The sequence below is a fragment of the Miniopterus natalensis genome, chromosome 2 (assembly GCF_054644295.1).
Source record: "Miniopterus natalensis isolate mMinNat1 chromosome 2, mMinNat1.hap1, whole genome shotgun sequence".
Taxonomy (NCBI): Eukaryota; Metazoa; Chordata; class Mammalia; order Chiroptera; family Miniopteridae; genus Miniopterus; species Miniopterus natalensis.
Window position 1 is genome coordinate 158,751,247 of NC_142082.1, and position 15,892 is coordinate 158,767,138.

The following is a 15,892-nucleotide window of genomic DNA, read 5'->3' on the forward strand; positions in this document are numbered from 1 at the left end:
CTGTATAGAATTCACTACCCTCAAAGTCCTTTAATTACTTGTTTAATACTGGCTTTCCCTGCTAGAATATAAACATGAAGTCAAGGGTTATGATCACAGTACCTGATATACTGCACTTAATTCTCCATTTAAATCCTATTTCTGTAGTCTCAACAGTCAAATTACTCCCTTCCTTAAAACCAACCAATGATCTTATCACAGCCAGGATCAAATGCAAGCTGTTTACAAGCTTCTCTGGGACGAGTTCCCTGCTTTCATCTCCGACTCCCTCCCCACCAGACTCCCTCTCATTCATTACGCTCTGGGCCTCAGGCACTTTAGTCTTCTTTCTGTCCCTGTAAGTGTTAAAGGCATTGCTATCTCTCCTCCTAGATCTTAAGTGTTGCCTCTTTCTCATTACTTGTGTCTCATTTCAAATATCACTTCCTCCAAGCAGTCTTCCTTGCCACCCCCAGCTAAAGCCCCAATTTCTATGAAATAGCACTTTGTACCATTTTGCAGTTTTTCTTCTTCGGAAACTTAGCAGCACCTGAAATAATATAATTTGTTTACTTGTTTACATGATTAGTGTCTGTTCACAGGAAGGCAGGGACTTGTCTACTGTTCACTGGAAATATCTTCAGCTCCTAGAATAGTAGCACACAGTAGGTGCTCATAAATACATTAACTGAATCTATCTGGATATGCAGAAGCAGACTAATCAAGCCTTGGAAATCCCAAAAACTTTCAGGATGGTTGGTAAATGTCAGAACAAGAGTGGTTTTCTAAATGTATCTAGTGACCTCTGCTGGAAAAATTACCAAGGAAACCAAATACAAATCATGTTTTCCTAATAGCCTTCTCACCTCTTTTTATTGAATGATAAAATGTTAGTGTGAGTGTGAAATTGAGGATGAGGAACTTTTGAGATTTCTTTTCCCACCTTGGAGAAATCCCCCTTCCCTTTCTGTCTGGATGACTGTTCTTTTTCTGCTCTTAGCTCACCAATTTATGCTTTTAGTATAAATTCTAGAGAGTATTCAGGGATATTCAAAGTATATGGGAAGCAAAGAATTTTCTCTGATTTCCCCCAAGATCTTATTGCATAAATGAATGCCTTTATTTTCACATACACCTGAAAGAGGGGTATTCATCCAGATATGGACAGATGATGATATAGTCCATGGACATATTTCAGGTGGTTCCATTTATTTCACCTTTGTTGACTCAGGGAGCAATTTTGAAAATGGCATTCACCACTGAAAAGCAAAGAATTGGCAAAGTGTCCTCAGGTTGGGATAATAAGATCAAAAGAGTTATGTAACTCTACTTTGTGGGGTCATTAGGAGATGATGTGTTGCTGAGAGTGCTGGTACTTGAGGCAAACCCCCAAGTGAGAGCCAAGGATCAAAATTTTCAAAATATCAAAATAATGAGAGTAAGAATGAATGAAATATTCATGAGGTGATCTGATTTCAAAAACTGTTTTACTTATTCTGTGTATGGTATAAATATACATATATATATATACATGTTTATTGAAGAAAATTTGTAGAATACTAGTAAAGAAAAAGAGCACATAAATAATAATCATAATCAGTACCTCCTAAAGAAAACCATTGTAAGAATTTTGTTTATGTCTATTTCAGTCTTATATTCATATATATTTCACTAGAAGTATATGCATATTTTTTGTACAAAATTGGATAAATTGTACTATTTATTTTGCTTTATATGTTAGTTATTTTTATTTAGTATGTTATGAAATATTTTAGTTGACCTAAGGTTATTTTTTCCCCAAAATATAATTATTCGAGCAGATAACATATGCATGTGGCACAATATTCAAAAAATTAAAGAAAAATAAGCCTCTCTTCTACTTCTTTCCTTCACAATAGTAACTACCAGGAAATGCTTTTAATAGACCACTATATGTCATATAAATAAGACTGAAAGTTATTAAAGTGATTAATTTAGTGCCAGGCACTCTATTAAGTACCCTATATAAATGGTCTTATTCCTATTTTAGTAAGAAAACAAAAACTTAGTTAAGAAACTGGCTTGAGTTTACATAGTTGATAAGTGGCAGATTGGACATGACCCCAAGAATGATTATTTTACAACCAAGCACATGGTACCTGGCACTTGCTGTAAATGAACAAAGTGTTACAGCGTAATTTGGATATTGGGAACTGACTATCCTGGGGCTTGTTTATCCCTGGAAGAACCAATTGCAGGGTTGCTGAGACTAAACACTGCAAACTTGACTGTCATCACCCTGTCATCCCATTCTCACTTCTTGCCAGCATGCCTTTCTGTTTGGTTTTATTGGAATTTGTATTTGCCAGACTCACAGAGGTTATGTCAACACAAGCAAATCGTTTTGTAAAGGAGAAAGTCATTTTGATAATTTGGGCTCCTATCTTTACTATTTTAGTACTTGATTTTTTTTTTTTTTATTAACCATATAACTTTTTTCTTACCGATAGAATGAATAATAGACTATATACTTAAATTTACTTTTATAGATAAAGTTAAGAATCAAATATGTTGGGAATCATGAAAGATATTTAATCACTTGATTCACATTGATTTTTTAATACCAGATTTTTTAATTCAGTCAATAAGGCCAACTGTGCAAAAAAGTGGCTAAAGACCTAATAAAAGGTTACTAATAAGTAACAAATAGTAATAGTAATAATAATAAAAAACAGTAAAAAAAAATAGTGAGAGCATGAACAAGTAACAAATTATTTTCTGAGAATTCTGCTTGTAATTCTAATGTGAAAGATATTTTGTGTGAATTTCAGTTCTACTGCTTGCTGTATGGGATGATAAAGTACAAATATTGACTGTGAGCTAAATCTATAAAGTAAGATATTTCATAATTAAGCATGCTTGTGAATGTCGTTACTCCATTTAGGAACAACATAGAATGCGTCTCTGTGTGTAAGTAAATGAGCACAGTCATACTTATATACATACAAACACATGAAAAAGTATGTACATGGCATTTATTCACAAGGTGATACTGATTATATTTCAGAGCCTAATATATTTTGCATTCTTTCCTATATTTGAACATTTTTATATCCATTAAATTATTCTTTATCAATTTGAAAATATTTCAGGTAAATGTACAAATAGGACTAAAATTAATCTTATAATCTCATTAAAATGATGATCTGGGGAGAGAAATAAGACGGCGGCGTATGTAACAGCTGCACCCGCCGCCTCCCACAACCACGTCAACATCACAACTAAAATCAGAACCACCATCACTCAGAGCCTCCTGAGATCCGGCTGCACAGAAGCCCCACAACCGGGGAGCTGAAGGAGCATCGAGACCAGGAGGAGGGGCGGAGACGCGGGCGGATCCGGGCTGAATCCCAGAGACGCGGCCCCAGGTCCACACCCGGTGCCGCGGGGTAAACCCAGGAGGACATCTCAGTGGCAGAGGTTTCCCGGAGGAGGGAGGGGTCCCAGCCCCACAGCAGGCCCCCAGCCCAGGGCTGGGAAGAGACGTCCCCACAACTCCAGGCTGTGAAACCAGAGGGGACTGTCCCTGAGGGTCGCGGAGGCTGCGGGAGCCCCAGCAGCTCCTCTAAAGGGCCCGCGCACGGACTCACTCAGACGCTCCCTCTGAGCCCAGCGCCGGGCAGCAGCCTGAAGGGACCTGGGACACTCGGGGAGGAACTAACCTGCCTGAGATCCGGGCGAGAGCTGGAGGGGCGGCTTCCTCCCAGGCAGAAGGGCTGGCAGAGGCCATGGCTCCTTTGGCGAGTCCTCCCCGCACACAGCCGGCAGGCAGGCACCATATTTGAATCGTCAGCACCTGACTCGCACCTTTGGCCCCGCCCCGTGATTCCCGGAGGCCCCGCCCCTCCCCACCTGCAGCTCATCCGGGCCATTTCCAGGGGCTTTTCTGTGCAAGTGGCCTCTCAGGCCTCATGCTCAGGACTTTCCTAAAATCTCTCAAACAGGCAGCAGCAGGCCCCATAGGGCTTGATAAGTGGCCCCAGGCCTGGCACTAGCGGCAGCTGCATTGGCTCATAGCTTGGCCTCTCCTGGGCACCTCCAAGCCCAGCACAAGCAGCAGCCAACTATGGTTTGCTGCATAGCTCATGCTGGGTGGCCCTGGGCAAGGCACTGGCACAGGCTGACTTTGCATCTCCAGGGAGGCCCCAGAGACAGTGCACCTGGTGGTCAGACTCAACCACGCTGAATTACAACCCTACCACATCCACGAGTGACACACTCAAGGGGTACACTTGGTGAACACCAAAGCCCCACTGAAGTAAATCCTGCTCCATAGGGGTGTCTCCAGCACAGCAGCTCTTTGGCTGTAGTTGCAGCTGGTCCTCACAGCCAATTGGTCGGGGGGTCAATTCCTCCCAGTGATGCCAATAGTAACCAAGGCTCAACTGCAATAGCCCACATAGGGAGCACCTAGAAGGCCCAGCGCAGGTGACTGGGGAGGCTGAGCCACTGGACCCTATAGGACACCTACTACACAAAGCCACTCTACAAATTCCAGGAGACATAGCAGCTCTACCTAATACATAGAAACAAACACCTGGAAGCAGCCAAAATGCGGAGGCAAAGAAACATGTCACAAAGGAAAGAAGAGAACAAAATCTCCAGAAAATGAACTAAATGAAATAGAACCAAGCAAGCTGCTACATACAGAATTCAGAATAATGGTGATAAGGATGCTCAAGGATATTAGTAAGAGTATTACAAAAACAACTGAGAAAATCGATGACATAATAAAGGACCAATTTGAAGTGAAGGCTACATGAACTGAAATGAAGAATAATTTACAGGGAATCAACAGTAGAGTAGAGGACGCTGAGAATCAAATCAGCAATTTGGAATATGAGGAAATAAAAAACACCCAACCAGAAGAGCAAAAAGAAAAAAGAATCCAGAAATATGAAGATCATGTAAGGAGTCTCTGGGACAACTTCAAATGGCCCAACATTCATATTATTGAGGTGACAGAAGGAGAAGGAAGAGACCAAGAAATTGAAAACCTATTTGAAAAAATAGTTACAGAAAACTTCCCCTACCTGGGGAAAGAAATAGACTTACAAGTCCAGGAAGCACAGAGGGTCCCAAACAAGAGGAACCCAAAGAGGCCCACAGCAAGACACATCATCATTAAAATGCCAAAGGTCAAAGACAAAGAATCTTAAAAGCAGCAAGAGAAGAGCAGTTAGTTACCTACAAGGGAGCACCCATAAGACTGTCAGCTGATTTCTCAACAGAAATGTTGCAGGCCAGAAGGGAGTGGCAAGAAGTATTCAAAGAGATGACAAGCAAGAACCTACAACCAAGATTACTCTACCCAGCAAAGCTATCATTTAGAATTGAAGGTCAGATAAAGAGCTTCTCAGACAAGGAAAAGATAAAGGAGTTCATCACCACTAAACCAGCACTACAGGAAATGTTGAAGGGTCTTCTTTAAGGAGAAGCTAATGAACAAAAGAACCTGACAAACTAAATGGATCCAGAGACATTGATGCATGCAACAGATGATCATATTTCAGAGGGAAGAGGGAAGGGGACTGGAGGGTGGGAAGAGATTAACCAAAGATGCTATATGAATATATGCATAACCCATGGACACAGACAATAACGGGGTGAAGGCCTGGGGAGAGGGTGGGAGTGAGGTGGAGGGGGTCAATTGGGGGGAAAAATGTGACACCTGTCATACTTTCAACAAAAAAGATAAATTTTAAAAAATAAATAAATGATATGATCATCAGTCAAAATTGCATTCTTTGTTTTTATACCCAAACACACGCTTGCATTTATACGTTTTCATAGGGAAATTTTAAAGAAAAGTGATTAAGCAAAGGAATACCAAAATCTATACTTATCTTCCAAATTAAATTTGCAGATGTAGAATACAATAACTAGGAGTACTTTTTTTAATGCTCTAGAGATGACAACCAAAAGAAAGAACAATACTTAGGAAATATAAAGTGATTGAAAACATAGAAATACGTCCCATTAAATTCTCTGTGTAACCTGAAATGGTCTGCAAGCTTTGTAAGGGGAATCGCTAATCTTGGATCAATTTGGAAGTGATGAAATCAGGATTGGTGACTGTGTGAGTCTAGGAATTTGGTCAAAAGGACAAGGGGTAAAGGTCTGGACCTGTATCACGATGAGCCTCTGAGGATGCCCCTATCAGACGGGGTGCTTGCCTAAACCCCGGACTGAGGCTTTTACTTGTGATAGTTCTGGGTTGTGTGGGTAGATTCTGATCGGAGATACTGTCCTCAGTGGACCCACCTGGAAAGACTGCAGAGAACCTGACAATTCCCCCTTCCACCGGGAGTTCTCTGGGAAGCTCACGAGACTTCACTCTGCTGGTTTACTCCTATGAGAAGCTACCCGAGCCTGAGGCCTACCAGCTTGAACTTCCACTCTCTAAATCTCACGGCTCCTACAGTTCATTGAAAGGGTGACTCAGACAAGTTCCCGAGGACTGGAGGAAGAATGCTCCGAGGCCGGTCCCTGTCTGTGACCTCCCTGAGTGGGCTTCCCCAGTGGGAAGTTGAAGAGCTTCCTGTGGAAGATTTACTGCTCTTTGAAGTCGCTTGGGAAGTGACCAATAAAGGTTTGTACTGGCCCTGAATGCGGCTATTTGACAGATTGCTGAAGAACGTAGATTAGGAGAGTGAGTTAATAAAGTGAATTACCAGTAAGTAGGTATTCAGACTGAAAATGAGTTTAGGTTACATTTAACCAGGTCTGTTTCAACAGGCAATGAAAACTGAGACTTGTGTAGATGTGTTGAAGAGAGAAAAAGTTGAAAATATTAGTCTTTGCCAGGGAATGTGCATTTAAATTAAAATTTGAAATCCATACTGTGGCAAAATAGAAGTAAAAAGTTAACATTTACTTTTTTGGTTGCATGATGTTTTTTCAGCAAAAAGCACAATTTTGTGCTTTATTTTAGGGCGAACTGTACCTGATCAGGACCAATTAGAAACTTTAACTCCATATACTGATAGCAATTTTATGAAATATTTATTAATGTTTCTAATAAATCAAGATTAGATTGGAATTAAAGTTTTAATTTAGAAGCAGCTCAGAAGACATAATACTGAGCTCCTATCATGAAGAACAGAATTAATTTTTCAATAATATATACATAGAAATGATAAAATAAGGAAGGAAATAAAATTAACAAAATTAAAATAATTTCCCAATAAGGTATAATTCCATTTGTGTTGGATTGTAAAAGGCAAAGTGGAACTCAACCTAAATGATATTAATAAGAAAGGTACTTGTAAAATTATAAAAACAGAAATTCCTTATGGATCGATATCCTCTAATTTTAAAATGTCAAGAATATTGAGGGAATATTAGTAAGAAAAAGTAAGTTTTGAAGGTTGAATTCTCCAGGGTCATGAAGGACCAGGCCATGTGACTGATGGGTGAAAGGCAGAGGTACCTTGTGGAATTTGAAGGGCCTGAAATGATACCATGAATACGATTACATTACTTCCTTTTGGCTAATCAGAGCCAGCATAAGCGCAGAAGTGGGGGAATTATATTTGGCATCTGTTCAGACTTTCCCCATTATGCTAAAAGTTCAAAGTTCTCATGTGTATGCTTTCATAAAAATCATAACATCAAAATTAAAAATCAGTTCTGCCTGTGTAGAAACGCACAGAATGAACATAAGAACAAAGCACAGCCTTTTTCTTTGAGGTTTAGTGAGGGGGAAGCAAAGAACAGAAACCTTATTATGGAGAGGGGAAGTATTTTATGAATACCTGTTTCTAATGTTCTTTTTCCCCCAGTCTCAAGGTTTTTAAATAGGCCCAATGTTCCTGGGAACAGAGCCATGCCTGTTACACATAAACCTCAGACTGTGCCTTTAAATAAAGGTTTGCTCTACGGAGTAGGCAGGAACTCGGGAATACAGCTTGTTGGTGGAAAAACTTGGAGGGACTTATTAGCACCAGGAAACAGTTCAGAAGATGTCTATGTGAGTTCCAGCACCTAAGCAGAGAGCCCTTTCTTCTTCCTTCTGTCCTCTCTATTTAACAAACCTTAATGCAACATTGTCTCCCGGTGCTGGGCTCACACTGGTGAAAACTGTTATCCATGAATCTTGTATCCTGATGACACGCACGCTAATGCGAAGGCCCGGAATGGTGCCTGGCACAAAGGAAATGCTCAAAGGGATTTTTTTTTTCTTTTAAATGAAGGAATGAATACATTTATTTTCAACCTCTACTCTTCCTTTGATACTTACTTTCTTTCATTTCCCATGCAAGAGAAAGGGAATTTTGTTGTCTCTAGAGGGGACTCACAATGTGATTTACCCACGTTGATATCATCTCTAATATATCTTTTTTTAAAATATCTATTACAGTCTGATTTTTCAGAGATGTTTATATGAATGGACAATTATTGTGTTCATCTCTGGCAATACACTGACATCATAGTTTCTTTTTAAATTTTACTTTGAACTTTTATTTTCCTCCAGTTCATAGCCAGGCTATGAGACATCGTAGAGGTCATGACCCAAGCCCTCTGTTTCATAGATGAAAACAGACATCCACAGACATTAATGACCAAGCAGACTGCAGGGTTGGGACTAGCAGTTAGATCTCTGAGTCCACTTCTCTTTTTAATTACCACACAAGAATAAAAATGAAAACATCCATTGCCTAAGTAAATTTCCTATAGATGAAAGAACGTAGTACCTGCACTCAAAGATCATAGATTTTTGAGACTTTGTAAAAACATCCCTTAAACTATCTGTCAGTTTCTTCATGAATGAAATGAATGTAATGTTTCAGCCATCTTACAGTGGCTTGTAGTGGCAAATAGGAAATATATTTATATCCAAGAAAACACCAGGTGAAACACACAATCTATGGAAAAGCCATGCTTGGTACACACATAGCTTTAAGAGGAGCCCTAGTCACCCCACTCCCTTTTTGTCCCGATTGCTATGTCTGAGCCTCTCCTGTACAAAATACGGGCTGTCACTGTGGTATAATCAGGGTGGGGTGTGCACATGGTCTTGCTCTAAGGGTCTCACCTCCCACTACCTGAGACTGCAGCTGCTTTGATTTGAACCACAGACCCAGCAAAGCGCTGGGCACGCAAACATTTGCTGACCGTTGTCACCAGTAACATTTACTTTCTATCCTACCAGACCTACTTCCTCAAAGAATGATATTCTAACTGTATAATGACTACTCCTGCTTCTACAACTGTGTCTTGAGACAGAAGGGTCCAATTATTAGCTATGTAATACTGAAGCCATATGATTTTCAAATTCCGTAACTTTTAAACATTTAAAAAATAGTGAAGATACATCCTAATTTATATGCACATATAAAATGCCTTATTTGGCTGCTGTACATATTCCATACTGCTTTGGAATCCTGGTTTTAGCAACATCAGCAGTGTTTTTAGATGAGAACTTGGGGTTGTAGCTGCTTCAATGACATATATGCCAAGGGGGCTCGTCTTTTCTTTCTTATGAAAAGCCTGATACTTTGCCCTCACATTAAACATAGCTCCCATGTTGTTTCAGGGAAAAATATAGATCAATAAAATACAAAGTACATGTTTGAAAGTGAAAGGTAAGTTCAAATTCAGTGATCTACACTGTGGCAAAAACAAAGATTCAATAAAAAATATGTGTTGGTGAAACTCTGGTTTATACCTCACATTTGAAAATAGGAATGGCCCTATGTCTATGCCATCGACTATAATTAGCATGCCAAGAGAGGAGTTTGTAGTAAACAGAGTAAAAATCAAGGGAAACTAGTTGGTGTATAAATATGGGAAGGACAGAGAGAAGCTAAATTGGTGCTGGAGCACATGAAATTTCAGCAGTAGCTGTTACTTGGACACAGCGTAGCCCCTTCTTGGACCACTGTAGGAGGAGTGAAAGGTGAGCATTGCTGCTGAGGGCGTGTGTCCTGACAATGGCTATTTGCCCCATTTTGATGATTCAATGTGGATAGAGCATTAAGTCAAGTACTGCTTCATTCCAATTGTCTCTTCAGATTTCTTTGAAATGTTTATACTGCTCTGGTGTTGCCAACATGCTATTCTCTGACATTCACCCAGAAGGGGCTTTAAAATATCCATGAATGGGTATTTAAAATAGTGACTATTTGTTAGTGTCCTTTAAGCACCTTCTTTTAGAAAGTTAAATAAACCCTTGTGTTTGATGGATCCTAAATAGTTACTTAAAAATGGAATCCTAGCCTGGCCAGGTGTTGCTCAGCGGTTGAGTATCGACCTAGGATCCAGGAGATCTCAGTTCGATTCCCAGTCAGGGTACATGCCCAGGTCTCGGGCTCGATCCCTAGTAGGGGGCCTGCAGGAGACAGTCAATCAATGACTCTCTCATCACTGATGTTTCTATCTGTCTCTCCCCCTCTCCCTTCCTCTCTCTGAAATCAATAAAAATATTTATTCTTAAAAAAATGGGAACCTATTTTCATGCCATTATCACTTAAATGCATTATTAACCTGAATGATAATGGAATTTTTTTCTTTTCAACAGTTGGTGGCATCTATACTGTGATTCAGACAAAGGCTAGAACAACAGCAGACGAATGGGGAGACAGTTATTTTCTGATTGGTCCATATTTTGAGCAAAATATGAAGACTCAGGTGGAACAGTGTGAACCTGTAAATGAAGCTGTAAGAAGGGCAGTGGAGACAATGAATAAGCATGGCTGCCAGGTAAAGCATCCTGACCTCAACTTCACTTGACAAGTCTCAGTAAGCCGTTATGGGAAAGCAGTCACAATTTACATTAACTGCCAAGAAAAGACCATTCATCTACTTAGGAAAAAGGAGCAAGTTTGTGAGAAAGATGATGAACTTGACTTTAAATAGGTACATTTTGAGGCAGGTTGTGAGGACCATAGGGAAACTCTCTAGTAGTATAATAGGTTTACAGACCAGCAGAAGGTACAGGGCAAAGATATTTCTGGGGAAGTCATTTGTGTCTAAAATGTAATTGAAATCACTGGTGTTGATAACATGCAGTGGAAGTTTATAGACTAAAAGCAGAAGTTTTGATCCAAACTTTGGGGATGTCAGCATGTTAGAACGTTTACAGTAAAAGAAGTCAGAGATTGCAGAAGTAGCAGCACAGCTTGTGATGTAGAACCAAGGATGTCCAAATCCTAATCCTCAGAACCTATGAAAATATTACCTTATGTAGCAAAAAGGACCTTGCAGATGTGATTATATTAAGGATCTTGAGATGGGGAAATTACCCTGGATTTTCAAGGTGGGCCCAATGTGATCCCAAATCTCCGGGGTCTTTATAAGAGGGAGGTGGTAGAATCAGACTTGAGAGATGTAACAATGGAAGCAGAGGTTGGCGTGATGAGCTTTGAAGATGGAGGAGGGGACATGAGCCAAGGAAAGCAGGGGGCCTCTAGAGACTGGAAAGGCCAGAAAATCGATTCTCTTCTAGAGAATACAAATGGAATGAAACTCTGCCAGCATGTTGATTTTAACCCGTAAGACCGATTTCACACTACAACCCCCAGAGCAGTAAGACAATTAGTTTGTGTTATTTTAAGCCACTAGTTTTCTGATAATTTGTTGCCATAACCACAGGAATAATGAGGTCAAGACAAGGGAGAGAGAGTCTCGAGTATGAAGGAGGGACTAAGTCAACAAAGGATGCACCAAGGTCATTTTGGTTTAGCAATATTAAGGTCATTCGTGGTAACCTTGTTAAATGCAGTTTGAAAGGAAAGGGGAGTTAAGTCAGATTGCAGTGGGTTGAAGAATGAATGAATGGTGAGAAAAGAGTATAGAAGCTGTGGCTGTGAGATTTTTCTATGAAGAGGTAAAATGAATTAAGTAGTTTCAGAGAGGCATGATTTTGAGAATTAGTGTTTTATTAAATGTGAGGCCTGAACATATTTATATGCCAAAAATAAATATCTAGCAGATGGAGAAGCTGGAAGTTCAGAAGAAATGGGTGACTGAAGAAAGTAAGGCCACTGAGAATGGGAGAGAGAACATGATCCAAAGCGCTAGTGAGAGGGTCATTCTGCCCCCCTTTCACTTAAACAAGGAATAAAGGATGAATGAAGAATTCAGCACGGTCTCACCCAATGTTTCTGATGACCTTATTAAAGTAGGAGTTAAGGTCATCTTACAAATATTAGGAGGCAAGTGTTAAAACAAGAGACTTTGAAGAGAACTTGAAGTTCTTAAAAGTGTTCAAGGAATATATAAAAGAATTTCTGTACATCTTTGATGTGCAGCCATGTCTTTTTAGTGTCACAGGTGTACATGACTGTGACTCTCCAGCAGCCATCAGCAGCCTGAGTGAAAGTGCAGAAACATGAATAGATAAAGATTCAGTGTTGTTTAATTTCAGCATTTGTGTGATGGGGCAAATTGGCAAAAGTCTTAGAGGTAGCTGTGTGACTGACTGAATTAATGGTTGAATTGATGGACAGTCATTTTGAAAAATGTAATAGGATTAGAGTTTGGGCTGCTAGATTAACTAGATAATGCATTTTAGACAATATATTTAACTAGATATCTGGCAGCAACCATATCAGTAAACACTTTGAGTAACATTTTTTAGTAGGAGGGATAAGAGAAATCATGCACATTTGTCAACAGAAAAACACACACCATATTTCTATCAGGAAATATTTTAAGTCCTGTTGCATAAAGGAAAATAAGTGACACCATAGAAATTATATCCAGTTGCAAGTTGTTAAAGATACAGAGCAGTTCATCTTATGACTCTATCATAAAAACATAGACTATAATATTAAATCCTAAAACCATGAGCTCAAGGTCACAAGAGTGATCACATGATCTAGATGCCTTGTTTCTAAGTGACCAAATTTAATGAAAAACAAAAACTTGGGGATTTTAGATGAATGGATGCAAGCCCATTATAACTTCAGGCTCAACTTATCAGATGCTTTGTGGTATCACTGAGGTTTTCTATAGAGCCTACGTAATCTGCAATTGAGTTCTAAATAGAGCTTACATCTTCTGAGCACAAATACATTTCCTCCCTTCCATTCCCCAGCATTACTACATGGTTCTGTGTTCTTTTTATGGCAGGTACACTTCGGAAGATGGCTGATAGAGGGGAGTCCTTATGTGGTGCTCTTTGACATAGGCTATTCGGCTTGGAATTTGGACAGGTGGAAGGGTGACCTCTGGGAAGCATGCAGTGTCGGCATCCCTTATCATGACCGAGAAGCCAACGATATGCTGATATTTGGATCTTTAACGGCCTGGTTCTTAAAAGAGGTACAGTTTACTGTATAGTGATACAGTGAAACAACAGAGGAGCTGCATGATTGTGTCCTGTGCCCAGCATTGCCCAGCAATGATTCCATGACCCTTAGATTAAGTAAATTTTGAGACGATACCATTATTGATTGTCCTAGTACATTTCTGAGAAAATGTTCAGCATTTCTCAAACTAAGTACCAGTCTTTGGAACAGGGTAATAATAATGCTTATTAATATATAGAATGATGCATATAAAAATTCAATTATATTTCCTGCTACATAGATAGTACTCAATATATACTCAAGAAAAAAATAATATACATCATGCACCATGTATATGAATTCTAGAATCTGGGGAATAGAAAACAGCTTGAAATATTTGGTTTTGATTATGCATGAGTACTTGTGTAACTGCAGTGACTTTCAGATATTTTCATCGTTAGTTAAGGTCTGAAGGGATCCCAGCAGGTGCTAAGGAGTCTGTAGCAGTGAAATATCCCATAGATGCAAAAAAAAAAGAATATTAGAAACTAGTACTTTTTAAATGAACCAGGCCTGCACTCTCATAAGTCCTCAAAGCATGGCAGCTCACTTTGTTTGCCTTCTTTGTATTACCTCAAGATAATGATGCCTAACCTAAAAATTAGATGGTGAAGGAAGAGCGTCCCTAGCAAAGCCGGGATGTGGCCTAAGGCCAAATCACAGAACTCCATGCGGGGAGTGTGTTCCATCTGCCTACTCTTTTTGCTGATGAAGTCATATTCCAATAGCCATAACGGGCTGCCTCGATGACGTAAAGGAGAGGGTGGAAAATCAGTCCTACTGCTTCGTGTTGGTGACAGAATAGGAGAAGGGCGAGGGTGCTGGCAGATCTGGGCTAATGACCCATACGAACTCTTGTTTTAGCATCTGTTAGTTTCATCAACTCTTTCTCTGCTAACTCCTCCCTGAGCCACTTCCCCCAGGGCCGGAGCCAGCTTTAGAGTGTGGGTGTGCGCACATGTGTGTGTCTGCCCCTCCTTTCTGTCAAAGGGAACAGAGGGAGAGAAGCACGAAAGTAAGAGCCCAACTGCCTCTAAAGTAAAGTGGTTCCAGAGAGAGAGATTGTCATTGGTTCAAAAGGTAAACAAAGACACTGAGCAAACACCCCAAGGCTTTTCTGGGCAAGTTCTGTTTCACTGTCTGTCACCTGTTTCTGCTGCACCATTGATGTGTGCAGCTGTTCACAGCTGCGGGGAACTTTGTGATGAGCAGATACTTTAAAATGCAAATGTTTTAGCCTAAATCAGTGGTTCTCAGAGTGTTTCCCAGACTGTCAGTAGCATTCAAACTTGTAAGAAATGCAAATTCTTGCCCCCCAGTCCAGAATCATTGAATTAAATGATGTGGGAATGGGACCCAGATGTCAGTGCTTAACAAGCTTCCAAGTGAGCCGAGGTATGCTAAGTGTGAGAACCACTGGGCTTCATGAACATGCCACTGAATCTTATAAAACACACTTGCTGAATCTGCATGCTTCACATTTAGATCCCTTCAAATTGTGCTAGAACTTTCAGGCACAGTACCTTTCCTTATGCTGTGGGCCATGAGCAAGATCAAGCTTCACCCACAGCTTTTCTAAATGCTCCTTTCCTGATGTAGGTGACAGACCATGTAGAAGGCAAACATGTCATCGCCCAGTTCCACGAATGGCAGGCGGGGACTGGACTGATCCTGTCTCGAGCCCGGAAACTTCCTATCGCTACAATTTTTACCACTCATGCCACACTGCTTGGGAGGTATCTCTGCGCTGCAAACATTGATTTCTACAACCACCTGGATAAGGTAACTAGTCCTACCACCTTCCCCTTACTGCCCTTTGTTCTGATCTTGGAAGCTGAAGGATGAGAAGTATTGATCTTGACATTTCATCTGCCAGTGAGGTGGCAGAAATGCCCTTTTAACACATCAATATGCATGACAAAGCCGCCCCCGGTGACAGAAAGCTCCTAGGGTTTAACTGCTCAGAGTGCCCCAGGGTGCAGCAGTGCGGGGCAGTGCGGGGCAGTGCAGCTACTTCGGAGCAATAGATCCAAGATCCAAAGGGGCGGGGAGGGGAGGGAGTAAAACTCTGGACACAGGGTTGAACTCCTGTCTGCCCTGGAGCTTGGGAAATGCTGTGAGGATTCTGGACCCACACACAGCCCTGAGTGGCAGGTAGGGACGGGAATTCTACACATACAGCTTGCACCAGGAGCCTTACCGCCTCTATCCTCCAAGTGAACAGATGGTCAGATTTTTCCTGTAACTCTGCAATGCATAGGTGGATTTTTTTGTAGGGGTCAAATAAGACAGAATTTATTAAAAACAGGAGCGTGACCCGGCTGGCTGGTGTGGCTCAGCAGTTTAGCACCGACCTAGGATCCAGGAGATCACAGTTAGATTCCCCATCAGGGCACATGCCCAGGTTGCGGGCTTGATCCACAGCAGGGGACGTGCAGGAGGCAGCCGATCAATGACTCTCATCACTGATGTTTCTATCTCTCTCTCTCCCTCTCCCTTCCTCTCTCTGAAATCAAAAAATATATAGTTTTAAAAAACAAAATAAAAAACAGGGATATGGGTCCGTGGTGACCAAATAA

General features: G+C 40.7%; 1 protein-coding gene across 1 annotated transcript in view; it reads left to right on the top strand.

Moving 5' to 3' along the window:
- The first annotated feature begins 6,489 nt into the window (after positions 1 to 6,489).
- Positions 6,490 to 15,892, top strand: part of GYS2 (glycogen synthase 2) — a 33,307-nt gene continuing 23,904 nt past the window's right edge. Inside the window, exons 1-4 of the mRNA XM_016197488.2 lie at positions 6,490 to 6,610; positions 10,541 to 10,722; positions 13,096 to 13,287; positions 14,913 to 15,095. Coding sequence (XP_016052974.1) covers positions 6,490 to 6,610; positions 10,541 to 10,722; positions 13,096 to 13,287; positions 14,913 to 15,095 — 678 coding nt within the window. The remainder of the gene's footprint in view (positions 6,611 to 10,540; positions 10,723 to 13,095; positions 13,288 to 14,912; positions 15,096 to 15,892) is intronic.